General features: G+C 42.5%; 2 protein-coding genes across 2 annotated transcripts in view; both read left to right on the top strand.

Moving 5' to 3' along the window:
• Window positions 1-3,739: 3,739 nt before the first annotated feature.
• Window positions 3,740-26,161, top strand: part of LOC125726803 (uncharacterized) — an 89,304-nt gene continuing 66,882 nt past the window's right edge. The window contains exon 1 of the mRNA XM_049003292.1: window positions 3,740-3,984. Coding sequence (XP_048859249.1) covers window positions 3,873-3,984 — 112 coding nt within the window. The 5' untranslated portion in view covers window positions 3,740-3,872. The remainder of the gene's footprint in view (window positions 3,985-26,161) is intronic.
• LOC125726802 (E3 ubiquitin/ISG15 ligase TRIM25-like) overlaps window positions 15,911-26,161 on the top strand; it is a 52,518-nt gene continuing 42,267 nt past the window's right edge. The window contains exons 1-4 of the mRNA XM_049003290.1: window positions 15,911-16,409; window positions 19,317-19,412; window positions 19,985-20,218; window positions 20,390-20,548. Of these exons, the coding sequence (XP_048859247.1) occupies window positions 15,924-16,409; window positions 19,317-19,412; window positions 19,985-20,218; window positions 20,390-20,548 (975 nt within the window). The 5' untranslated portion in view covers window positions 15,911-15,923. The remainder of the gene's footprint in view (window positions 16,410-19,316; window positions 19,413-19,984; window positions 20,219-20,389; window positions 20,549-26,161) is intronic.

The raw sequence follows: 26,161 nt of genomic DNA, 5'->3' as shown, positions 1-26,161 counted from the left end.
CAGACGTCAGCCCCTCACACAGGCCTATAGAGGACTCAGACGTCAGCCCCTCACACAGGGCTATAGAGGACTCAGATGTCATTCCGCTGGATGCATTAGAGAACCAGAGCGTACCTCTGGCAGATACGTGGTGGCTGTGTGGTCAGGAGGGAGGATTGAGGCCTCCTCTCCCCAATAATTGTGGAGGCCTCTGCACTAGGGGGATGTTAGCTAGCCAGGTGGATATTTACTCTGACAAACAGCCCTCTAGGTCCCACAGGTTTGTTACGAGCTGCGAAGATGATCCCAGTGTGTATATAGATGCCATATGCCAGCCGAGGGGCATTCCAGAGAAATATAAGGTGAGAAGTGAGATAGCTGCAGGGTTTGAATCAATATTAATTTGGCCTACTGTTAACAAAAATGTGGAATGGAAAAATTATCTGTACTATAATCAGCAGAGGTTTATCAACTATACTCAGGCGGCACTCGCATCTCTGGGGGAGCAGCTTCAGGCCACCAGTCTGATGGCATGACAGAACAGGATGGCCCTGGATTGGCTCCTGGCAGAAAAAGGGGGAGTGTGTGTGCTGTTCGGGGATCAGTGCTGTACATTTATTCCCAATAATACAACCCTGGATGTTTCATTTACTGAGGGTATGAGAAAGTTGCAGGGGTTACAGGATGAGATGGCGAGAAATTCGGGACAACATGACGGGTTGTTTGACTGGTGCTATAATATGTGGGGTAGTTGGCAGTAAGCCCTTATGAAAGCACTCTGTGTGTGTGCTGTGTTCATTCTTGCTTTGATACTAATCTTTTGTTGTGTAGTTCCTCTTGTTCGCTCCCTAGTGGGAAGAGCGCTGTCTCAGCAGGCGACTATAGCTGCAATGTTTAGAGTGGTGGGAGGACCGTTTGGAGCGGCAACCTCCTGGACCAACACGGAAACGGATGGCGACATAGACACCTTGGATACGCTCCTGCCCATAGCTGAAGTTCGGCCGTACCGCCTGTGAATACTCCATGTTGGAAACGCTGCAGCCTGCCTGCCGCCCACGACACCTGGGACTTTCCTGCTCATGACAGAGTGCCTGTTATAGTAATCTACAGTGTTATCAGTTAACCTTTCAGTTATCTTTGCATTAGCCGTATATGTTTATGTAATGAGCTTGTGGTAGGTGATGTACTCCTGGTAGATTATGTATTCCTGATAATATATGCAATGTATCCTGGGGAGTTCATTGCTGTTGGTTGATTCTGAGTGTTGATAGTTTGTGAGCCATGTCAGCCATGGACCCCGAAGGGGGGCCGCGCCTGTGGCGGGCTGGGAGTGGAATTTCCCTAGATCTTAGGGTTTTAGCCCTCCCTCCTAGGCTGGATGGACAGAATTGTGTGTGGGACTCTTTAGAATCCCAAAGGGGGGAAATATATGGGATATTATTTAGCACTATACAATGTAGAATATAATCATTACGGTATTATTAAAAAGCATGCCAAATACCCGTGATGTAATCATTACAATGTAATCAACACAATGTAATCAATTGAGTATGTATTTGCACCTTGTATTAGCCTCAAATGTTCTGTTAGCTACTTTATGTTAGCCCTGAATGCATGAATATCCACCTTTATTAGTGTTATGCCTTATCATTATGTTGAAGGACAAATATATTATCAACCCTCTAATTAGACAATGTGCAACAGGCTCACCAAAAGTTCACGGCTGAGCATTTTTAAGAAACCAAGTGGAGATGGTCGCACCACCATTACGTTCGGCTGAGGGACCAAACAGTAAAAGAATTGATGGACAAACTTATCACCTAGGGGTGTGGATTGATGTAAAAAACAATGATTGTGAATGGTTGAAGGAATGATGATGCTTAAGTGACGAGATATTGTTAAATGATAAGAACTTGTATAAAAATAGGTATAAAACAGTACTGGACACACTTTAAGTGTCCGGCCTTGGTTGTAACTTGTTTGCAATAAAGACTGAATTTGGATCTACACCAGCGGCTTCTGACTTCTGATTTAGCAGGGAATGAAAAACCACAAAACTAACATTTTGCCTTTTTCCCCATCTGTAACTGTTATTATGTTATTATCATTTAGAACTGAATATCCATACTCCCTTTTAATCTCATGCATCTTTTTTATCATTCCCCAGACTTTACTAATGTCAGTTTCCCGTCCTACTGAATTACAGAAGGACCTCCAAAACTCCCTCTTTGCTCATTTAACTACCCTCCTTACGTTAGCCTGCAACTTTTTGTACTCAATCAAATTCTGAAAGTTGTGAGTACTTTTTAACATTGTAAAAGCTTTGTTTTGAGACTTAAGTGCAGTATCACATTCCTTTGTTTACTATGAGATCTTTGGTTAGTCTGCTTTGCTGCATCATGGTTAGATTTCTTTTGTCCGACATAAAGCCGGCCCTGCAAAACGTCACCTAACGTCACCAAGTCACATGGTACAAAAACCTACAAGACGATCGTGACAGATCGTGCAGCACGTGCAGAGAGCAAGTAAGATCGTGCAGCACTTTTCAGCCGGCGTAACTGTAAATGTCGCTACTATGTGCCCCTGGCTTATTTTGTGAATGTCTCGTAAATGTTCTTGTTTGTTTTGTTAATCTTAATGGTCACTGGTCAGCTGTTACTTCTGTTGTAATTTAAAGCTTCAATAACAAAAATAATAAAAAAAAACCTCTCAGCCGGCTGCACAAACTGGAACTGCCTCCGTGACACAACTTTGCCCTTATTGGCTGAACAATTTTAGCATGACGTTTGTATCTCTGGAAGTTCCGATGCGTTATCTGCTATTTCTCCCGAAAAGCCTGTAAAGAAGTAAAGTTTCAATAAATGCTCTAATAGTACACATAAGTTAATCGTTTATTTATTGTTAGTTACTGTAATCTTGCGCTGCTTTATGTGTTTAATCGTCTAGTCTGTGAAGAAGACATTCAAGTAAGAATTGCATTGTATTCTGTGCATGACAATAAAAACTTTGAATCCTTGAAATAAATGTATTTGATCTTTTTCCTGGCAGCTATCTTTTCACTGCTAGCAGTTTGGATCAGGAGTTGGTTATTGTAGAAGAAGTAATGTGCATGCAGGTGATATTTGTATAGATGTATCTACACCCTTCTGGCAGTGCGGCCATCTCAGTCAGGTCTCGCACTACGAGGAGTAGAAGTTGTCTAGTTTGGCTGCTGTCAGTTTATATTACAAGTTTATATTACAGTTTATATTATTATATTACACTCCTGCAGCCGCCGGCAGATGGCGCTCCCCCTCACGTCAGCTGCAGTCAGACCTAAGTGAAGTCGAACGCACCCAACGCATTCCCAATTATCAAAAAACCCACTAATTGAATGGGTCGCGTAATTATCGCTATGAATTCTGGGAGCCTGTGCAACTTCAAGACCGCAGCTCTCGTGTTACTTATAACAAGGAAGGAATATTATTCTATATTTTTAATGGCGACCGGATGATTGATTGATATAATGTAGTGTTTCATTCTATATCCTGTTTTGATAAGATATCGACATTTTGTAAACATTCGATATACAGTTAAACCATAATTGGTCCGTCTTGTTTCTTTGTCACCCAGAAACTTCACAACTGTGTTGTGAGCAGATTTTCAGCGCTTATATGTTTTTAAACTTGTCTTAAAATTTTGTGGTACTTCTACGTTTCTGCGCTTTTGTAAATGTAGATCGTATGTTTCGTCATTTGATTAAAGCGTTTGAAGACTTTGCAGCGCTCTGACACCAATCGGCCACCGTAGCTTAGCAACCGAATCATAACAATTCTTTTCCGTTTAGAGTTTTCATTTGAACATTTAAAGCAGCTCAGACTTGCAGTTTATCAGCAAGAGAGAAGACGCGAAAGATGTCCATCGTGAAAACCACCGTGAATCTCCAGAGGATTGACTGGCTGCTGCCGAAAGGTGCAGTCAGTGTGCGGATCGCCCCGGAATACATCCCCGGTCCAGTTGGCCGAGGTAAGGATGGCAAAATGATGCCCAGACTAACTCAGCACTTAAAGAGTTAAAGTCAGAATATGCTTGACTAGTCTTCTTGAATCTTCTGTTCTATTATCTTGTTTTAGAAGTACATGTCTAAATAATAAAGTAGTTCACCTTTAGCTTTAATATACGGGAGTCTTTTTAAATGTCTACTGCATTATATTATATTTAAACATCAGAGAAAATCATCATGAAGTGGTAAAGTAACAGCTGAATATGTCCTAATATACGGTGTTTCCCCGAAAATAAGACAGGGTCTTATATAAATTTTTGCTCCAAATGACGCGTTACGGCTTATATTAAGGTAGTATTTTCCCAAGTATAACATGCTACAGTATATTTACCGGTATTCATGAAAAAGAATCCACATTTATTCAAACACAGACATCATGTCATCTTCTAACAGTATCTTTCCATGTAAACAATTTGACGGTGAATTTATTCATGAACAAAATTCTGCTGTATACTGTATATGTTCATTCAAATATAGTCGTCATGTCATGTTCTTCTGGAACATCATCGTAAATCTCCAAGTTCCAAATTCCGTCCTGAATATCTCGCAACTCAATTTCCTGTAGAACCAGTGTCCCCAATCTCTCATGTTTAGCAATAACTCTGTCCTTAAATGAGCGCCTCTTGTCCATGTAGCCTTCTCGTAGTATAACCGCATCTCATTCTAGTTACCGTACAATCCATGGGACAATAACTAGGGCTTATATTACGGGCTTCTTGAAAAATCATGTTAGGGCTTATTTGCGGGGAAACGCGGTAGTAATCAGAAAAAGAATAAATCTTAGTTTGGTACCTTGAGAGTGAATAAATAATGCAACTTATGGAAAGTGTAAGATATGTAAAGGATTTGACTTTAGTCAGTTGTTGATGCCAGCATTTGGATTGAGTGGGCTGCTATATTTGATGCACATGAACCTTTCCAGTGTTGTTTTTCGCTGTTGTTCTGCGTATCAGGGAATCTGTGCACAAACTGGCTTGTTTTTATAGGTCAGGTTCCCCTGCTGAAACGCAGACGGCCCAAGTCAAGACCAGCGCATAAGTTTCCCAAGCGTTTGTTTCCTGTATCCAATAAAGACTGCAGAATTTTTCTTAGTGTGCAATACCGACTGCCAAGTGTGATATCTGTGATGGTTGTGATGTAGTGTTGTTGTACAGTGACATAATGTTTCATTTAAATTAAATATGCTGTCCCCTGTCTTTATAATCCCAAAGGACAAACCAGTTCCAGTGATGCTGGCCGTCGGAAGAAGTGCCGCACCAGGCCGCCGGCAGCCAGCTCCCTGACCACGTCTGCCTCTCCTGGATCTGCTGCCATCCCGGTGGCAACCAGCAGGGGTCAGCAGGGCACAGGCCGCCGTAGAAAAACGGCGGGAGGCCGGTCAGGGCGAAGAAGGAGGTATGACCAACAGAAGGGGTTAGAGCCTAAGCCCAGCTCACCAACCTTCTCCTCCTCTTCATTTTTATTTCCGTCTTCAGCCCCCTCCCCTTTTGTTTCATCCCCATTTCTTTTTATGGGCTCCTCTGTTTTATTGCCACACTTAGTCACACCTGTAAGCCCAGCTCCACATCCATATTCAGCTCCAGGCCTGGTTCATCTGACCCCTCTGCTTCAGGCTCCAGCAAAGGCTGTAGCCGCCTCATCTCACCTGGAAAAATTCTATTGGTTGTATAACTATTATGTAACCAAGTACTCTAAAATGACCTATGACGCCAAGTGCTTTACTGAGTACTGGTGTCAGGAGTTTTGGAACAGACATTTAAATGAAATTAACTTAGCGAAACAGGGGAAGAATGAGGATAATGAGGGTACTCATTCAACCAAGAGGCGTAGGATTGATGAAGATGAGTTCATCTTTCCTATTGATGCACTGGAGCAGCTAAGTACCATGCCCAGGGCTCAGGAGATGGGTGTGGAAATGGGCTATCAGTCAGATGCACATAGCTACATTTCCCTGTAGATTCAGCACATAATTACACGAGAGTTGTCATACATACTTAGGATAAGATAAAATTAGGATATGTTACCATGTAGTTCTATAGCATAAGGTACTATAGGATAAGATTAAGATAGGATAAGGTTAAGATTGTATAGAATAAGATAGGACAAGTTAAGATAGTCTTAACTTGTATGCCATTTTATGTTTTACAAAGACATGATAAATTACCATAAGTTTAGGATAAGATTATATAAGGTAACATAGTATAAGAATAAGATAGGATTGCATAGCATAAGATAAGAAAGATAGGATAAGATAACATAGAATAAAATTAAGATAGGATAGGTTACGGTAAGCTTAAGATTGTATAACATAGGATTAGATTAATTATAAATAAAGCAGTCCTCCTTAGAGGGGGGGTGGTGGAGGGAATATTTAAAAAATAAAAATAGGGTTAGTTAACATAAGGTTAAGATAAGATTGTATAACATAGGATTAGATTAATTATAAATAAAGCAGTCCTCCTTAGAGGGGGGGTGGTGGAGGGAATATTTAAGAAATAAAAATAGTATCAGTTAACATAAGGTAAAGATAAGATTGTATAACATAGGATTAGATTAATTGTAAATAAAGCAGTCCTCCTTAGAGGGGGGGTGGTGGAGGGAATATTTAAGAAATAAAAATAGGGTTAGTTAACATAAGGTTAAGATAAGATTGTATAACATAGGATTAGATTAATTATAAATAAAGCAGTCCTCCTTAGAGGGGGGGTGGTGGAGGGAATATTTAAGAAATAAAAATAGGGTTAGTTAACATAAGGTTAAGATAAGATTGTATAACATAGGATTAGATTAATTATAAATAAAGCAGTCCTCCTTAGAGGGGGGGTGGTGGAGGGAATATTTAAGAAATAAAAATAGGATTAATTAAGATAAGGTTAAGATAAGATTATATAACATAGGATTAGATTAATTGTAAATAAAACAGTCCTCCTTAGAGGGGGGGTGGTGGAGGGAATATTTAAGAAATAAAAATAGGATTAATTCAGAAGGTTAAGATAAGATTGTATAACATAGGATTAGATTAATTATAAATAAAGCAGTCCTCCTCAGAGGGGGGTGGTGGAGGGGATATTTTAAGAAATAAAAATGGGATCAGTTAACATAAGGTTAAGATAAGATTGTATAACATAGGGCTACAGTGAAGAAATCAAAAATTTCAAGGCAGCATGAAGGTAACGCACAATCAGGGATGTGCAATTTCTGAGGCATGTATTCAAAAAAAGTATTTTAATTGTGTTTTATGATTCATATTTGACTTAGTTCATGAAATAAAATGTTTTTTTCTACAGACTTTGATCAGTGTTTTTGTATTTTGTAAAATAAGAGAAATACTGTATGCATGGTAATGTCAGGTGTGCAAAATGTTTGTGCTAACAAAGGACACAGAGCCCCTAGAAGGGCACAGAGCCAGGCTGAGCACCACAGCGCTATCCAGCCCATGGCTGCCGATGGTCACATTCCACCAGAACCCCCCAACACTAACTCCCCAGGGAACTTCCAAGCAGCAGAGCAGATTCCAACAACCGAGGATCAAAGGAAAAGAAAAGATACTGGCAGGAAGAAGATGATCTTGTGGCCAAAGGTTAAAAATGTAGAAGTTTGGAGAACAAATGTGTTACAAATGAAATATTATTTGAAATGTGCTACAGCTTAATCATTCTATCATACATCTATCCATCCATTTTCCAAACTGCTAATCCTACTGGGTCGCGGGGGGTCCGGAGCCTATCCCGGAAGCAATGGGCACAAGGCAGGGAACAACCCAGGATGGGGGGGCCAGCCCATCGCAGGGCACACTCACACACCATTCACACCTACAGGCAATTTTTTAGCAACTCCAATTAGCCTCAGCATGTTTTTGGACTGTGGGGGGAAACCGGCGTACCCGGAGGAAACCCCACGACGACATGGGGAGAACATGCAAACTCCACACACATGTAACCCAGGCGGAGACTCGAACCTGGGTCCCAGAGGTGTGAGGCAACAGTGCTAACCACTGCACCACCATGCCGGCCCAAAAATTTAAACAAATTCATTTTAAAAAACTTTAATCTCAGAGCCAATTGCCATTTGCCCACAAATATTTCATTTATTATTGTTTATGATTATAAATGCCGAATACATTCCTGGAGCCTTCGATTTAGCATACACAGTGCCCTCTACAGGATTCTGTCGAAACAGCATCTCTCAACCTCGTTCACAAGATTTGTGTCTTTTTCACAAAACGTTTTTCTTTGTAAATCCCAAAATCTTCCTATAAATGTATGTATGAATGCTTCTCGTCTTTTTCAGTCACACGAAGCCTTTATAAATGAGCTCCCCGATTAATCTGTTTACATGAAAACATCTTAATTGCGTTAAGGCATGTAAACGTAGCCACCTAACGAAAGGTAACCACGTGACTTAGCAGACTGCATGTTCCTCATCTCCTCTGTATGGACCATAGAGCTGTGTGTCGGAGAGTCTGACAACACGCTACGTTTCAAGATACAGGCATTACAATTCAGTGCGCTGCTCTATTTTGCCATTCTTTTTAAAAAATCTGCTTTTAGGAAAACATGGCACATTATAGAGAGCACACCACCAAATGGATGAAATCTGAGTAAAAACATTTGATTTTTAACGCAATCAGAATAAAGGGGTCTGCATTTATCACTGTCCCTGTAACAATCCAGCATCGTAGCACTACAGCTATTTCGGATTCAGCCAACGAATAACGTTGCTAGTCAGCAGCCTTGTGCAAGCTACTGAAAATTACTAATTACCAATTACTGTATATAAAAGTAATTATAATAAGGGTGGGATTCGACCGTGTGTCTGCCTGGGGGGTCGCCGGCCAGGATCGCCAGCAGTTTGGACGTGTGGTTGGTGCGGCAATGTTCTACATCTGCGTCTGCTCCCTCTGCCTGACCTGCCCAGTATAATTACATAATCAAGGAAAATAACAGTGGGCTAAAGGTTGCATAGTGATCACATTAACATCGCGTCGATGTTGAAATACATGGTGCAAACAAAAGTAGTGGAATTACACTGACGAGTTACTACCAACACTGCTAGGCAGCTAGGTTTGCTAATGCTAACATTAGCAGCGCACCCATATGCTACTTCCTCTCGCAAGATAAGGCAGCGTTACTGTCACTGTAAATACAATGAGATCTCTGGTGCAAGCCTGTCGATACCATGTTAAGTGTAAAACCACAAGTAAAATACCTTAAAAATAATAGAAATATAGATGGTGCTGAACCATGGTGAACAGTGGAGTCATAACAGAGGCTGTGCGTTGTGTTCAGTCACCTTTCACTGTAAATCACACATGGGTTCACAATCTTTTGTGTCTGCTCTGAATCCCTCAGGGCTGGAGTGAAAACTCCATTCACACTAACATGGTGCCAAGGGGTATTGGGTAGACATGATTCTATCCTTTTTGGAAGTAATTTGTTTTACTGATTTAAATAAGTTTAAAAAAATTTCAAAATGTAAGGATAGCTCATTGTATCCAAAGGGATGTGCCAAGCTTGCAGTGTTGATGTGCTGCCACCTTCTGGGAAAACGATGAACTGATTTTCAGATTAAGAACATGTATGGTTTTCTGGTATCAGGTGAGAACCGTTCATACTGCGAACCTATGCTTATGGGTTAGGGTTAAGCTTGGGTCTAGAGCTCAGGGTACTTCCAGGCTTGGAGGCCAAGGGTAAGGTCTCTCTTTCCCCATGTAAGCATTGAATGATGATCCAGCACCAGGGCTTGGGTAAGTCACCACGAGTTGGTAGCCTCATTCCCCAGGTAAAGGATGAACGATGTCCATCCAGCCCGGGGATTCTGGTGAACCTCTCCTTACGCTGGAAGCCTCCTTCCTCAGGTAAGGGTTTAAGAATCTCACGGTACTTCCATTGAGCCTTGGGGTTCTGGAGAAAAATCCCAGGGCCATCCAACTGTAGTAGTGTGGAATTTTGCGGGTAGGACTTGTTGATTATTTCCGGTAAGTGTGTGTGGGGACCCCTAGTGTGTGGAGGCGTCATTGGCGTTTCCCGGTCCGGTAACTCCCCTTCCGCACCGCAGTGGTCTGCCGTGGTACGCTGGCATGCTGGCTGAGGTTCACACTTATTCTGTGTCTTGGTGGGAGGTTTTGCTGTTTTAATTAGCGTTAATCCTCTGCTTGATTTAAATGGCTAATGGTAATATTTTATATTGCAGTGTTTCTCTTGTGTCTGTGTTGCAGCTCCAGTGGTTGCAAGTTATTCTGGTGACTAGGCCTATAGCTACTTGTCAGTTGCTTTACTTGATGTGTTTTAATTGTAGTTACGGTTGTTGCCAGGATTACAGTTTCAGTTGCTCGTCAGCTTCAGTTTATGCCTCTTCCAGCAGGTTTGTCAGACAATAATAGTTTGAACCTGCACTGTGGCTGCTGTGTTTCCTACGTCAGTTTTTCTTTTCCGTCAGTCTTGTCTTGTCCTCAGCCGGTCCGATGTCGCCCAACAACCGCGGCTTGAAGCTCCTGATCCTCGGTGGGACATCGGCGATGTGCTGGGAGCCCTGGAACGCGCTAAGGATCGTCGCACCTTTTCCTGCATTTGGAGCTGTTTCATTCCCTAGTTTTGTGACTTAACAGACTTTGGGCCGCCCTTTCTTTCTGTTTGGGACTGATACAGAGGGACAGCCTGTATTCTGCTACTCATTGTTTGCACTCTTCATAGTTTTCAACACTCAGATTCTTGGTTAGATTGGGGTATTTTCTGGGAGACTGTGAGCAGTGGCTGCCTCGATTGATCTGGCTGACTAAGATTTGATTGGTCTGGGGTGGTGGTGTTCACACTTTCACCTTGTGCAGTATATTTGTGTGGGGATCAGTGTGGTGGAGCACAGGTGCGTGTGTGTGTGTGTGTGTGTGTGTGTATGTGTGTGTGTGTGTGTGTTAGTTTAAGGGACTCTATTCCCCCTTTTGATCAACTTCCCCGGACACCTGTCTCCTGCTTGAGTTTAGTCAGCCAGTGGCCAAAGGCTGGTTGCTGGTTTATTTTTTAAGGTTGTTGATGCTAAAGCGCTTGTCTTGTTTTTTTGTTTTATATTTTCAACAACCTGTTAATAGTACAAACACGTCTCTAGCTCCATTCGGTAAATGAACTTGTGTGCTCTTAATTTAGAGTAATTTTTCCTGTGGTGAAATTCCCCAGGTGGCATAGTCATGTCCTTGTACTACTGACCGCTCTCTGCCACAAACACTTTACTCTAAACCTAAGCCTAATCCTAACCCTAACCATAGCCCCAAACGTCATGTCCTGCCACCTCCCTGACGTGGCTCTAATAAGCCATGCCTGCTGCTCGTTGGTCTCGCGTCTCGTTCCATCCCTCATGTTAAACACTCCCTGCTACCTCCAGTCTGTTCCCTTGTTATTCCTGTATAAGTGCTTCCTGGCCCTGTGTTCCCCATTGATGTGGTGCCCTCCATGTTGCTCGTTCCCTAGCCTCCCATCTTGATCCCAGTAAATCCCAGTTTATTGTCTGACAACACCTGCTCCCAGAGTCGTTCATCCTGGCACCCAACAGACTGACGGAACTCGACAAGCCCCAGTAGATTCCCCAGGTCCCTACAGCCGATCACTGCTGCTTGTGTCAAGCATACCTAATGTCGCTGGTTCAGGCCGCAGTACATCTTTGCCCAGAGAGAATGGCCCATCTCTGACAGATGGCATAGCCCTCTCCCCGGACTCCCAAGTGGAGGGTGTGGCAGCTATAGCGGAGATCCTCAGGGCCCTCTGGAATGGAGTGAGTGTGCTGAACCCCGCAGAGGTGGGGTGCTCTGGAGAAAAGGAGCCCGCCGTCTCCATGTCGTTTGCCGTAGGGCGACCTGCGTCCTCATTGTCACTTGAAGTCTGACGATGATGCTTCTCTGGGATTTACTGTGATCCCCCTGTTCGCCAAAACATGCTCCCCAAAGCTCTCCAGCACAGAAGAACAGGCTTCACTCCTAGTTCTATGGTTGTCAGAGTGCTGGACCACAGTAGAGGTCGGACTTTGCTTCAACATGGTTTTATTGGAAGTCTGCACACAATACAGATGTTTCCTACCGTCCTTCGTTCCAATTAAATGTGGAAACGTTTTGTCAGCTGGCTGGACAAGACCCTACTGCCTCTTTTAATAGTACACATAGTAGTGAGCAGTGGTGACTTAATGGTTAGGGAAGCGCACTCGTGATTGAAAGACACTGAATCTACAGCATCTGGCCCAGGAGAGCCAGCCGTTGCAGTCGTTACATCCGCACTTAAGGCTCCCGGCCCAGAGAGGGAGGCTCAGGCCGCACCCACAGTGTCCAACACAGGTGAGGCCTTGGTTGCCTCTAGGCTTCTCATAGAATCTGACACGGTTCCCTGGTAACCAGCCGACACCTGCCACACTGCTCCATAATGTCAGGCCAGCGTCCACCTCGCTGTCCCCTGATGCCTGGCCAGCACCCACCTCAATGTCCCCAGACGTCCAGCCGGCGCCCACCTCATCTCCTGACGGCCTGCTGGTGCCCACTTTCTATCCTGACGTCCCACCGGCACATGCCTGCAGGCTGCCACCAGCCCAGAGAAGATGGATCCAGAGGATGTCCTGCTGGACTGCCCTGGGTCCTGATACGTGGGTCCCTCCTTCATCCCAGACTCCGTTTACTCTGGTCCCAGTTTCTGGTTGGTACTGTCACATTAAGCAATGCCATTTTTATCCACTATGCCTGTCCATTTATGTGTCAACGCATGTTCTGACCATCCATGCTCTCTGCCTCCCCACATTTCCAGGTGCTGCCCGGGGGGGGGCACCATCTGAGCTGGAGTCCTGGTTCTGTCCCAAGGAGGGGTGACACTGCGAATTGGACCTGCTAACTGTGTCATCCTGGGTGCAGCCTTGAGTGTCACCCTACACAGGCCAGCGTGGAGAACAGGCTTATTGACAGACTTTAATCACACCTCACACCTGGCCTTTAGCAAGCAGCTCCACTCTTTTCTGTTCTCAGTAATATTAGTCTGCGGGGGGGGGGGGGGGGGGGGTTGGGCAGCCAGTTGTCCATGGACCTCCAGAGGTCTATTTTATCTCCTTACTTGGGGGTTTTGGTTCCTCTCCTCCGTTGTCATCTGGCTTTCTTTATTTAATATCTTTCTTTCCTTTTTCCCGTTGTGTATTAATGTCTTTAATGATGTTGTAATGTATGACTACACATCTATGTAAAGTGCCTTGGGACGACTCTGTGATGCACTATATAAAAATGTAATTAAATGTCCCGCCTCCTCCCTAACGTGGCTCTAACAGGCCATGTTTGCTGCTTGTTGGTCTCACGTCTCGTTCCAGCCCTCGTGTTAAACACTCCCAGCTGTCTCCAGTCTCTTCCATCATTAGTCCTCCATATAAGTGCTTCCTGGTCCTGTGTTCCCCAGTTCGATCACTGATGTTGTGCCTTATGTGTTGCCGGTTCCATAGCCTCCCATTCTGATCCCAGTAAGTCCCTGTTTGTTGTTGACAAACACCTGCTGCACCCCGGTGACCACGACACCAACCACCAGTGATGTCTGTGGAGCCCAGAAATACCAGCCTAGCTGCACTAGTGCCCAGGCAGCACCTTGACAGCGGCATGTTTGCATTGTTATATTTGCCTCACTTGTTCACCACTTTCAGCAACAGTATCTGCTATGTACTAGAACTGTAATCATATGTGAGTGAGTCTGTCTGCTTTGAAGGAGCAGAGATCCCAGCTCCTTACTGTAGGTACAGGGCACAGAAACGGGTAAATCCTGTAAGGTAACATTCTTACAGTCAGCATAGATTCCAACACAGTTCTGGAATATGAAGTTCATAGTCAGTCATCATTTTGTAGCATTAAAATGTAACTTTTAAATAAATCCTAACAGTATGTGTGATTGTGGGGGGGTGTGGGGTCTCGGGGAGTAACCTCTGTCTCTTGGCTTGTTTCCTGTCCCTCCTGCTGTATGTGTGAAGTCTGCATGTTCTTCCAATGTGGGCTTTCTCCTCCTACTTTGGAGAACATGAAACTGCGATCAGCCGATTGGAATCTCTAAGCTGCCCTTAGTGTGCGTCTGTATGTGTGAGTTTGTGCTCTGCTATAAACTAGTATCCTGTCCATTGTGTCCCCCGCCCTGTGCCACCTGGGACAGGCTCCAGGCTCCCCACCCCCCCATACAGGATAAGCAGTAATGCAGGACGGCTCCACACTGTTCCAAAGAAATGGCGCTACAGCTCCCTTCAGGACTTCAGACCAGCTGCTCTCACTTCACACCTCCAGGCTTGTGGGTGTGGTTCCCAGTCCTGGTTCTGGTTCTCCCCGTGTTCCTGTGGGTTTCCTCAGGTTTCCTCATGCTGTCCACGATCATGCAGTTTGGTGAATTAGTGTCTCTTGATTGTCCTCAGCATGTGAGTGAGTGTTTGCCCTGTGATGGACTGGCATCCCATCCAGGGTGTCTCTGCCTTGTGCCCTGTGCTTCCTGTGATGTGTGTGTCCCATAACCCTGTACTGCAGTTATTGGAATTTGTTGGATACTTTTTTGATATATGATCTTTCTGTTCCTGGGGATGGCTGAAGCTGGTCCATTAACTTTTGGCTTAAATATAAGAGTAGTGTTCAATTTTCATTATTAGAGTATGGAATTATTTTGGATGATTAAAATGATCACTCTGAACTTGACTGTCCTTCCTAACATAAATACACTCCCTGCACAAACACACAGAAAGAAAAGTTAGAGATGACATATATTTTCATGAATATTGTATATAGAATAATGTAAAAAAACAAATCTGTGCATTGACAGCACTTGTCAAAGCTTGTTCTGTCTAATCCTGACACAGTCTGTCTATAACTGCACATCCCTGCATGTTTCACCTGAAACCACATGATCCCAAACATGTTTCTAAACCGACACAGAAATTCATTCTCAGTAGATCTGCTCTCTTATACCTTTATACCTAATTTCTATCTACTGCAAAAAATCAAAGAGTAGGATTATAGTTTGTGTACAGAAAAACAATGTCAGTAACTGTTATTCTCATAAAAGATAAATAAATGTTTGCTTTGGGTACAGTTTGTATAATGTACTATTTTGTTCATAAACTGCAGCTCCACTGTTTGCCCAGTCTGCTCTTCTCAGTCTGGTCTCAGTCCAAAACCACACCTGCTGCAGTCTGAGAAGCAGGAAGTTCCTCCCACTGTCACACACAGATGACTGTGAGAGAAAACGAGACTGAATCCTATCAGTGTTCGTGGTAAAATGGCAGAAGCCAGAGTTGCAGTGGATGTACAGTTGAAACCAAAAGTTTACATACACTGTATAAAAAGACATATAACTTTTTATACTGCAAAATTGGTTACAAAGTGGCTTAAGGGCAACAAAGTCAATGTTTTGGAGTGGCCATCACAAAGCCCTGATCTCAATCCCATAGAAAATTTGTGGTCAGAGCTGAAAAGACGTGTGAGAGCAAGGCGGCCTACAAACCTGACTCAATTACACCAGTTCTGTCAGGAGGAATGGGCCAAAATTCCATTAAACTGTTGTGAGAAGCTTGTGGACGGATACCCAAAGCGTTTGCGTCAAGTCATTTAGTTTAAAGGCAATTCTACCAAATACTAAGCAAATTTATGTAAACTTTTGACTTTGAAGAGAGTACTAAAAAAATCTCTAAAAAATTTTCTCACACTTTTTCTTGAAATTTAGCAAAAATAAATTACTTTGGGAATCCGAACGGGCCTAAAACTGAAAGGGTTTTGTATGATTTAATATCAGACAGTAAGAAAAAAAAGTTATATGTCTTTTTATACAGTGTATGTAAACTTTTGGTTTCAACTGTAAATGAGTTAAGTTGTGCAATCTGTCTAGATCTACTAAAGGATCCAGTAACTATTCCCTGTGGACATAGTTACTGTATGAGCTGCATTAAGAGCTGCTGGGATCAGGAAGATCATGCTGGAGTTTACAGCTGCCCCCAGTGCAGACAGACCTTCATACCCAGACCTGTTCTGGGCAGAAACACCATGCTGGCTGAAGTGGTGGAGAAACTGAAGAAGACTGGACTACAAGCAGCTGCTCCTGCTGACCAGTATGCTGAACCTGGAGATGTGGAGTGTGACGTCTGTACTGGGAGAAAACACAAAGCTGTCAAGTCCTGCCTGGTGTGTCTGGCCTCCTACTGTGAAACTGACCTGCAGCTTCACAACAAACTCCACCATGCAAAACAGCACAAGCTCATTGATGCCATCGGCCATCTGAAGGACAAGGTCTGTTCCCACCATGACAAACCGCTGGAGGTTTACTGCCGTACCCACCAGCAGTGTATCTGTTATCTCTGTACGATGGATGAACACAGAGGCCATGATACAGTCTCAGCTGCTACAGGAAGGGCGGAGATACAGGTCAGGCTAATTTAAAAGAATTTCCCCTTTCTATCTAAAACAATTTCCCCAAAGGGATCAGTGAAAGTATCAATTATTGTTATTATCTAAAAGTTAATTTTAAATAAATGGATTTTGTCTTAACACTTGTTCGTGTAATTGCTACGAAACACTCAGATCAAGTCTGGTTCGGTAAAGTTGTCATGACCTACTTGTCCGGTCTTACTAGCGGGGTTACTAGCTTGTCGGATTTAAGGTAGTCTGGGCAAAATGTAAGTAAACGAATATGAAGTCCATTTAAACTGTGGTACCTTACATCCGACAAGCCAGTAACCCTTCATAGTACAGAAGAACTCACTAGAGCCACAGTACAGTAAGGCCGTGCCCGGCGAAGATGTTTGTACGGGACGCCATGACACTCAAAATAAAATAAATAAGTATATCAAAAAATATAAATAAAATGATAAATATTTCAATAATGTATCCTTTTATTTTTAAATAATTTCATAAAATTTCATACATTTCATAAAATTATATTTCATAATAACACTTGTCTTCTATGTATAATTTTTTAATTTGACAATTTATTGTTTCGTAATAATGTTGCGATTTTCATTAGACAATTATTATTATAAAATAATATTTTCATAATAAAGTTTAACTTTTCACATTATCGCCATGCATTTCTATACTCCATCAAGAGGTGTTTTGCAGGATTGGCACTGCAGCCACCGGATAAAACTCACACTGTTCCATTGGGACTGGTGTGGTGCTGAGGTGTCACCCACTGCACGGCTGCACTCAGGTTCTCATCCCTGAGGTGGTTCGTCGTGTGGTGGGTGCGGTAAGGCACTGTACTCAGTGTGTGCTCCTTACCTCCGTACCTTACCTTACCTTACCTTACCTACATCAACACAGTACAAATGTACATGTTATAAAAGGTCTTTCGGTACTAAGATGTACGTAGATTAATACTTTTCTATTCAAGGTTAAAGGGTTCAGCCTTTAAAGCATTGTGTTGGTTGCCATAGGATAATATTTTGGCTTTCAATGATAACCAGTGAAGCTCAAAATTTATGAAAATATTAACAAAGAGGTTCATTGTTTTGTCTGATATGCTGAATTATGTCTGACTTGGAACAAATGAAGTAAAAGTAGTCAGGGCTGGAGTGGGACTGAATATCTAACCAGGAATTCAAGCCCCCGGACAGCCCAATATAAAACTATATAAACAATTACACTGTTATTATATGTTTCTATTCACACATCCATTTGCTAGGCTACTGAACACACATTCTTACCTACATGCTTTAATTTTACCTTCATGTCATTTTTACCGGCACATTTCACTAATATTAATAACGCGTGGAGCAGCTTTGACATAAATAATGAAGCTTCGTCTCAGTGCCTGTCCTTCTGTCTCTTCCCCGTGTGGCCAGCAGCCATCGCTGTCCATCCACTTTGTCCTCTCATCGTCTTTGGCCCTAGTGTGTTCTTCCTTTTCCCCACATGGCTGCATTTGACTCAATGGGATGAGTGTGTGACACAGAGGCTGAGACCAGCTGGTTATGGGTTTGAGGCAGGTCAGGAACCAACCTCACCTCTTTCATTTAATTATTGCTTTTCTATTCTTCCCAGTGTTTGTTAGTTCTCTGTTCTGCTTGTGAAGCTTGTGCCTTGTTTTATTATGTTCCACATGTTTCTGTACTTTCTAAGTATTGAATTCCTTGTGTGTGTTTCTTACTTTCAGTGTTTGTGGGAGTTTTCCTAGTCTTGTGTTCATTAATATAAGTTACTGCACTTGTTGCCTGTTTTCCCTGCACTGTTGTTATTGGTTAATTGTCTCACATCTGTCTTTGTTAGTTCGCTACAGCAGCCTGAGCATTAGATTGGCTACAGAAACCTGCAATGCAGGTTGTGTGTCTGACACAGACAATCACATTTTGTGCAGCGTCAGTGTGAGCCATCGCACTTTATTCTGTATTCCCCACTCCTCCATCAGGCTGCCTCGACTGCAGCCATGTTTTCTGCAGAATGAGACTTTGGGAATTTTCCTGCTCCCAATAATAAGGTCGACAGCTCAGTCTTATCATTTATAAAATGGCATTTGACTGCTAAATAAGCTTCCATATGTATGAATGTCCACATGTCAGATGTTAGTCTTACTGCTTTGGCATTTCTCACCTCTTCCTTTGCTTTCTCTTTTTCTATCTTAAATGTTTCTGTCACCAAACCCTTTCATGTTTGCCTGGATGGGAGAATGTAGGTTGGATCCAGGATCCCCACAACCTCCCTAAATCCTGCGTTATCCACTATGGTGAAGGGTTGTGCATATTGACCAAAGCCTCATCAATCATTTGTTTCTTGGTCTCTATACTGGGAAAATTATACAGATTATTGGGTAATACCCTCACCCAAATCTGATATTATGTATTCATACAATTATTATTATCATTCATACAATTATTATTATTAAATTAATTATTGAAAATGAATTATTATTAAATTATTATGATGATTAAAACTTACGCTGCAGTGTGTGTGTACGCCGAAATATGTGCTGTACAACAGGTTTGAAACCGGTAATGAGGATTGTGCCACATTTTCAGTTTCCAAAGCAGTCACATGGTTGAGTGCAGAATGAAGCTTCAGATGACCATGGTCACGTGTTCAGGGTGGAACGAAGGAAACTGAAGCTGTGCTTCAGAATGTAGTGAATCGCTTTTTTATTGTCAAGCTTAACATCACTAGCTGCCCCATTCCCTCTGTTAGTCTACGTGTCATTTTCTTAGCTACTTTTTCCCTGGTGAGTTTTGACCCCTTATTGTTCCTTTATTGTGTGTCTTTCCAGTTTGGACAGGATGATAAATGAATGTGATCTCAGCTAATGAAACAAACTTGTTTTGTCGTCTTGTTTCCTATCTGTAGAAACAAATGGGTGAAAAACAGAGGGAATTTCAGCAGAGAATTCAGATGAGAGAGAAGGAACTGCAGGAGCTGAGAGAGGCTGTGGCCTCATTCACAGTGAGTATGAACCTGAGGAGAAGATAACAGCTGGCTTGTGATCATATTGTATCTTCTTTCAGATTCAACAGATTGCAGATTCACAGACTTGTGCGGATTAATCAAATTAATGCTGCTGTGGGTTATTCTGGGTCAGTGGGATAAAGTTGCTAGATTACAGAGTTTAACCAAGTGTTGCAGCAGTAGTAGCTTATTTATTTAAAAAAATACCATAAATGCCTATTTGAGAAAAATGCAACTTTTCACAACCCAGCGTAATGCAAATAACCACTAAAAAAGTCACCTATTAAACTGAGACCTAATGGTGACAACCAACCTGCCCCATACAGCCACCAGTCTCTGCCAAATCCCTGCAGCTGACAGTGTATGAGCTTAATGAGTGATCATTTCCAATCAGTGCTGGCTGGGTTTCAGTACCTGAGGCATCCAGCATGGTGATGCTCCAAACCCCAGCCCTGTGCTGTTTTTATACCTCCTGTCAGCTCACATCTCTATTGTACAATGAGGCTCTCTGGAGTCTCAAAAGGGGCCAATTGTAATTTACTGTCCTCTGCTCCCTGTGTCACCAACAGAGCTCAGCACAGTCAGCAGTGGAGGACAGCGAGAGGATCTTCACTGAGATGATCAGCTCCATTGAGAGAAGACGCTCTGAGGTGACAAAGCTGATCAGAGATCAGGAGAAGGCTGCAGTGAGTCAGGCTGAAGGAGACATGGACAGACGGAAGCAGGAGATTGATGAACTGAAGTGGAGACACTCTGAGCTGGAGCAGCTTTCACACACAGAAGATCACATCCATTTCCTCCAGGTAACAGAACAGCTACTTTGGCAATAAGAAAACCAGAGTATTCAAATGGATGCATATTGTCATTTGTATTTCAACTAGTCTGTCATTGGTCAGATGTTAATGGTCCTGTTAATTAGATTGCAATACACATTTGTATTGATGAAGCTGTTTAATCAGACTGTGTGTCTGTAGAGGCGCCAGGCTCTTCCTGTCACTCCTGAAGCTGGATTTGGACCCAGAATCTCTGTCAGTCCCAGATCTGATTTTGGGAATTTGAGGAAGGCGGTTTCTGAGCTGAAAGATCAACTGGAGAATTTTTGCAGAATGAAAATGGCAGAGATCCATCACCAGGTTAATACATTTCTAGTCTGTTCATGTTAATATAGACCAGGGCTGGCCAGTCTTACCCAGAAAGGGCTGCTTTTGCTGGATTACTAATTAGAGGACTGATTGGCTGAAGGGTCTCACACCTGGGGTTGAACAGCTGACCTAAAGGTTACCCCAAAGACCTGCGTACACACTGGACTTTGCGGGTAGAATTGCCCCCCCCCCCCCCGATGTGGACCATGCAGAGAGAGTATGCAGTACAGTCAGCCTCACATTTGTGTGACCAAGTCAGTTTGTTTACAATAAGTTTAAATCTTTGTGATAACTGGTGAAAGAGCTTCACATTCTACTGGCTGCAAAACCCAGATCACATGAAACATGTTTCTTCTACATTATAGAAACCAAAAATCTGTATTATGTGTAACTTACCATGATTTGCAGTTTGTTAAAATGCCTGTTATTGTCCCTCATAATGATAATACCCTACTGCTGTTATCTCCACAGTGAGTGAAGTCCATCTCCCACAAGTAAATTCCTTTTACTCACATCCCTGTTTCTCTCTGTCTCCTTCTAGTTACCAAAGACACCGTCCTACCGGTATTAGTGCCCAGGAACAGAGCAGAATTCTTACACTGTGAGTCTGTTCACACACACACTTCTCTCTCCCTGTATGAGGTGGAGTGTGTTTTATTGTGTTTCATTTTCTACTGCCAGTGGAGCTTCTCTTTCTCTCTCCCGCTGCCTCCTGGTCTTTCACATTTACATGAGCTTTTTATCTCAGTGGACTTTAAATCCAATTGCTAAGTAAGGCTAGTTTATTCAGGGTGCTTTTCCACTGCACCAGGTTCGGTACTTTTGGTTCTTTCCCTTTTCCATTAACTTCCAGTCGAGTATCAGTACCAGAAGTTCCAGTACCAAAAGCATCATTGCAGCTGTGGTACTTTTTCGATACTTCGGAACTTTGGTGTGGGACTTACAAACACGTTCATTGTCAATTTAAAAAACAATTTTAAAAAGTCTAAAAGCCCAAAATACAAATAAACAGTTAACTAAAAAGAAGTGAGATTGTAGAGGCAGCGTATGACTAAACTCCTGCTAATTTAATTTATTGAAACAAAGCAGCAACAAAAACGTTTTAATCCCTGATTATAATGAACTGACAGTGTTAGCAGACCTCAGGTCTTCAGGAAACTTGTTCCACAGACAGGGAGCATAGACACTAAAAGCTGCTTCAGCCTGCTTGGTCTTCATTCTGGGACACTGAGTAAACTTTCAGGGGTCTGGATGCTTCACAAGGTTCAAGGAAGTTAGTGCCATTTAGTGCCTTGTACACAAGTAATATTTAATTATTAATCCTATGATGCTCAGGAAGCCAGTGCAGTGATTACGGACCTGTGTGATATGCTCTACTTCCTTGGTGTTAGTGAGGACTCTGGTGGCAGCATCCTGGATGAGCTGCAGCTGTCTGACTGATTTATTACCAAGACCTGCAAAGACACCATTTCAATAGTCTAGCCTGCTGGAAATAAACACATGAACAAGCTTTTCCGTATCTGGTTTAGAGAGAAATCCTTCTCTCTCTCTCTTATTGGGCTGGTTTCAGCTTCCGTTGGGTGGATCTTAAGCAGACCTTGGGCTGGACCTGGGAACACTGTACTGATGCCTCATTTCCACCAACATGGAGCCGGTGCTGGGCTGGTTGTCACTTGATGCCTTTTCAGAACCTGCCTGTGTTTCCACCAGTTTAAAAAATTTACATAGGTGACAGTGAAAGTAAAGGTTCATATGTATTCCGTTTTGTGGGATTTGTTCTTTTCTGTTCCAGAATAAGTTTTTATAAGCTGCCAACTGTCCTTTTAAGGATCACGCTATTAAAGATGCCAATAACTGAACTTTGCAATCTGCCTCATAATCTGCGGCATGGTTTTCATTTACAATGCAAAGTTACTCCGATAATAAGCTGGCTAGTTGTTTTACTGCTGCCACCGGAAATATTAGACAAAACTATATTGGTTATTGACTGAATTATCCAGGTATGTGGATGGTTTGGACACGATGGCCCCTCCCAGTTGCACTGATGTTATGAGAACTATTTTTTTAAATTTTTTGTGGTGGCCTGTAGCCTTGTGCCTTTGACTGAATCACAGCCATGATATACCGGAGTATCTTCTTATATGTTATTGCTTAATTATACTGCACTCATAAAGCATTCTAAACACAGCTATAAATATTTATAAAAAGCATAACACATTATACCCATGATTATAATGCTGTATGAATGCTTTATGACACACTCATCTATAAGGCACTATAGATACCTTCATAATGCAATACAAAGCATCCTTAATGCTTATACCGATCATTATAATGCATTATGAAGGTATTTATAGTGCACTAAAGAAGAGAGCTTCAAACATCATTCATTATGCATAATAAGCATGCCTATAATGTGTTATGCCTTTTGATAAATATTTAAAGCCATGATTATAATGTATAACAATAGATTATTATTTGTTGTGAATTTTACTAACAACATGGCCTTAAGTGTTCCAGAGATTTTATAATGTTCCGTAATCTGAGCAAATGGAAGCATGTAGATGTTGAACAAAGAGGCTCAGTGAGGATTATAATTCTAATTGGTGATCAGTGTTGACACACCACAGCACACAGTGTACAACACCGAAATGTGTCCTCTGCATTTAACCCATATGTGACATTGTGACATAGCAAGGGGCAGCTAATTCAGTGCCCAGAGAGCAGTGTTCTTGCTGGTCGGGGATTCAATCCAACAACCATTAAGCCACCACTGCCCACTGCCAATAACGGACCCTTGAGGAACTCCACATGTAATTTCTGTTCATTCAGATTCATAATTACCCTTCTGACAGAAAGTAGTGCCTGACTTGTAAAAATAATTCAAACCCATTAAATAAGGCGGCGGCTCCACCTCCTTCCCTAAGTGCTCTAGTCTCACTGATAAAGGGCAGGTAGGAGTAGCTGGTTTGATCAGGGCTGCTGCATAGTTTTCATTTCACCCCATTTCAGTTTAAAGCATAAAAATCAAGGTTTATCTTGATATTAAAATCAGTCATTAATAATGATTTTCCAGCCACAGACCTGATATTCAGTAAAGATCAGTTTAATGTATTAAACACATTGTCTGACCCAGTGTGTTGGTGACACACAACTGGAGTCAGATGAGAGAGAGTAGCTGTGGGCTTTGATGCACTTTGTTCCCCCTGAAGTCAGTCAGAGCAGGAATGGCTGACACTGGGGCTGCTCCTCACTGCCTAGTGTGGGCTGTAGCTACAGCAGGGGATCCAAACCAAGTCAGCGGCGGGCGGTGGGGTAAGGGTCCAGCCTGTCCTAGATGTCATCATGCACTGTAATGCTGAAAGCTGGGAAACTGCCCTCGCTTTGTTTGGGTAGCAGGAACGTTTGGTATCACTCAGTAACAGCTCATCAAAACCTTTTATCTGCATCCTTATCTTGTGTGAGCTACGGTATCTATGAGCAGTGAGGTTCGGGGGGGGGGGGGGGGGCTTCCTTCCCTCACATTTGCCCTTTTTGTGCATTCGCTGACTGTACTTTTTTTCAGATTCATTAATATTGTCCTAAGACGGCACCTGCAGTCTTACCCAATCTGGCTGTGACACTGAACATCTCCTAAGTCTGTGCTTTAGGGCCATGACTTCACACGACACGACTACACTTGCATGCGTAGTTTACATCTATCTGGAGGACTGAAGGTCATGTCCACCGGGGGGCAGTGCGAGAAAACCATCTTGGTCGGTTCCTTCGTTTCCAGTCTCACTTGTTAGTATGAGGTTGTGGCATTAAATGTTGTACAAGGACGAAGGAGTCAAGATGGCGCTCTGAAGAACACGCTTTGATTAGAGCTGCAAGCCCACTTCTTTTGTTTACCATGTACTGTGAACTATATGCAGTTTTACTACTGTCTGGTTTTATTTAATCATCCAGTGACTGCAATAACTATACATAGTCATGATTAGCTTGATGATAGGCTTGCTGACTTTCTAGCCTAAAGAAATAGGCTGAGTTCTGCTCACCTTGTTCAAGCCATTTTTGCCACAATCTAACAAAGGCTCCTTCTGCCTTATGTTTATATATAATCATACAATTTATTCTGTAAGGCACCTCCTACAATTTTTTCTGTATCAGTAAGACAACTGACTGGTTTGCAGGTTAAAGCAGTAAATCTCATTTATAATTTTCTTTTCTTCATCTCTTCCGATTCGAGCCAAGTCACTACTAAACCTTCTGACAAATTTTGCTACATGATGTTATTATTGCAATACTTTTTTCTGTATTGGGTCTGTTCCAGTGTAAGTCAGTTAATTATTCTATGTTTAAAATAGCTAATTTATTTCTCAAGATTGAACTGTTTAATATCCCGTTTGAAGATATTTTATATCCAGTAGACGATGACAAAGATTGCATGTTCTCCCCATGTCGTCGTGGGGTTTCCTCTGGGTACTCCAGTTTGCCCCCACAGTCCAAAGACACGCTGAGGCTAGTTGGAGTTACTAAATTGCCCATAGGTGTGCCTGTGTGAGTGACTGCTGTGTGAGTGTGCCCTGCGATGGGCTGGCCCCCCATCCTGGGTTGTTCCCTGCCTCGTGCCCATTGCTTCCGGGATAGGCTCCGGACCCCCCGCGACCCAGTAGGATAAGCGGTTTGGAAAATGGATGGATGGATATATATATATATATATATATATATATATATATATATATATATATATATATATATATATATATATATATAACCGCACACACACACACACACACAAATAGATTATATGTTATATATTAGATAAGTGCCAGAAAAATCGATGGATGGAACTGTATGAAAAATAATGCTGCTTATGAAAGTAGGCAAGTAAGAATTTCAGGTTAGAATTTTATTGTACCTTGTACGCATGACACTGCTTTCTAAGAAACTTATACTGCCATTAAATTTTGAAGACACTGTACAAAGAAGGACACAATAGTGTTCGGAATATTTTTTTCTTGTCTGTGAAAATATACAGCTCTTCTGGACACTCATTCTTAAAAAAATCAGATGCTACTTTAATACGATCTGTACCGTTAGTAAAGACAATGTTCCGTGACAAAACGTGACCATACTGCCACGCCAATTTCTGGTGGCACTGCACGTCGCGCATGCGTCTTGTTATCCTCATGTAAGTGCGCAGACGAAGCCGGAATCAACACAGAAAACACGTGGCGGCCAGACTGGTACCTCTCCGCGCACGTATAAGCGGACGTGTTTGTATAGACTTTTATGATGCATTTTACTCCTCCGCGGACGACCGCCTGCCGCACTCCAAATTTGTCTTTAAACGCCAACATAGATGATTTTGATGAGGATTGGGGTAGTTTGCAAACCCTACAGCCAATTTTCAAGGTAATAGAACTGTTGCATACATTTAAATGCGTATGCATATGTGTGCAGACTTGTCCCAAATTGAAAAGCTCACGCCAGCCAGTTGATCAAAGTTGGCAGCCCCGTGAACTGCCGCTCTGAATTTGTAAAACGTAGGGAAACATACACAGACCTCGCGGCTGTGGTACGTGTGCAGGGAATATCAGAATTACTACTAATACTTAAATA

The sequence above is a fragment of the Brienomyrus brachyistius genome, unplaced genomic scaffold (genome assembly GCF_023856365.1).
Source record: "Brienomyrus brachyistius isolate T26 unplaced genomic scaffold, BBRACH_0.4 scaffold76, whole genome shotgun sequence".
Classification (NCBI taxonomy): domain Eukaryota; kingdom Metazoa; phylum Chordata; class Actinopteri; order Osteoglossiformes; family Mormyridae; genus Brienomyrus; species Brienomyrus brachyistius.
Note: the sequence above shows the minus strand (reverse complement) of the source record. Positions and strands in the feature narration are given on the sequence as shown.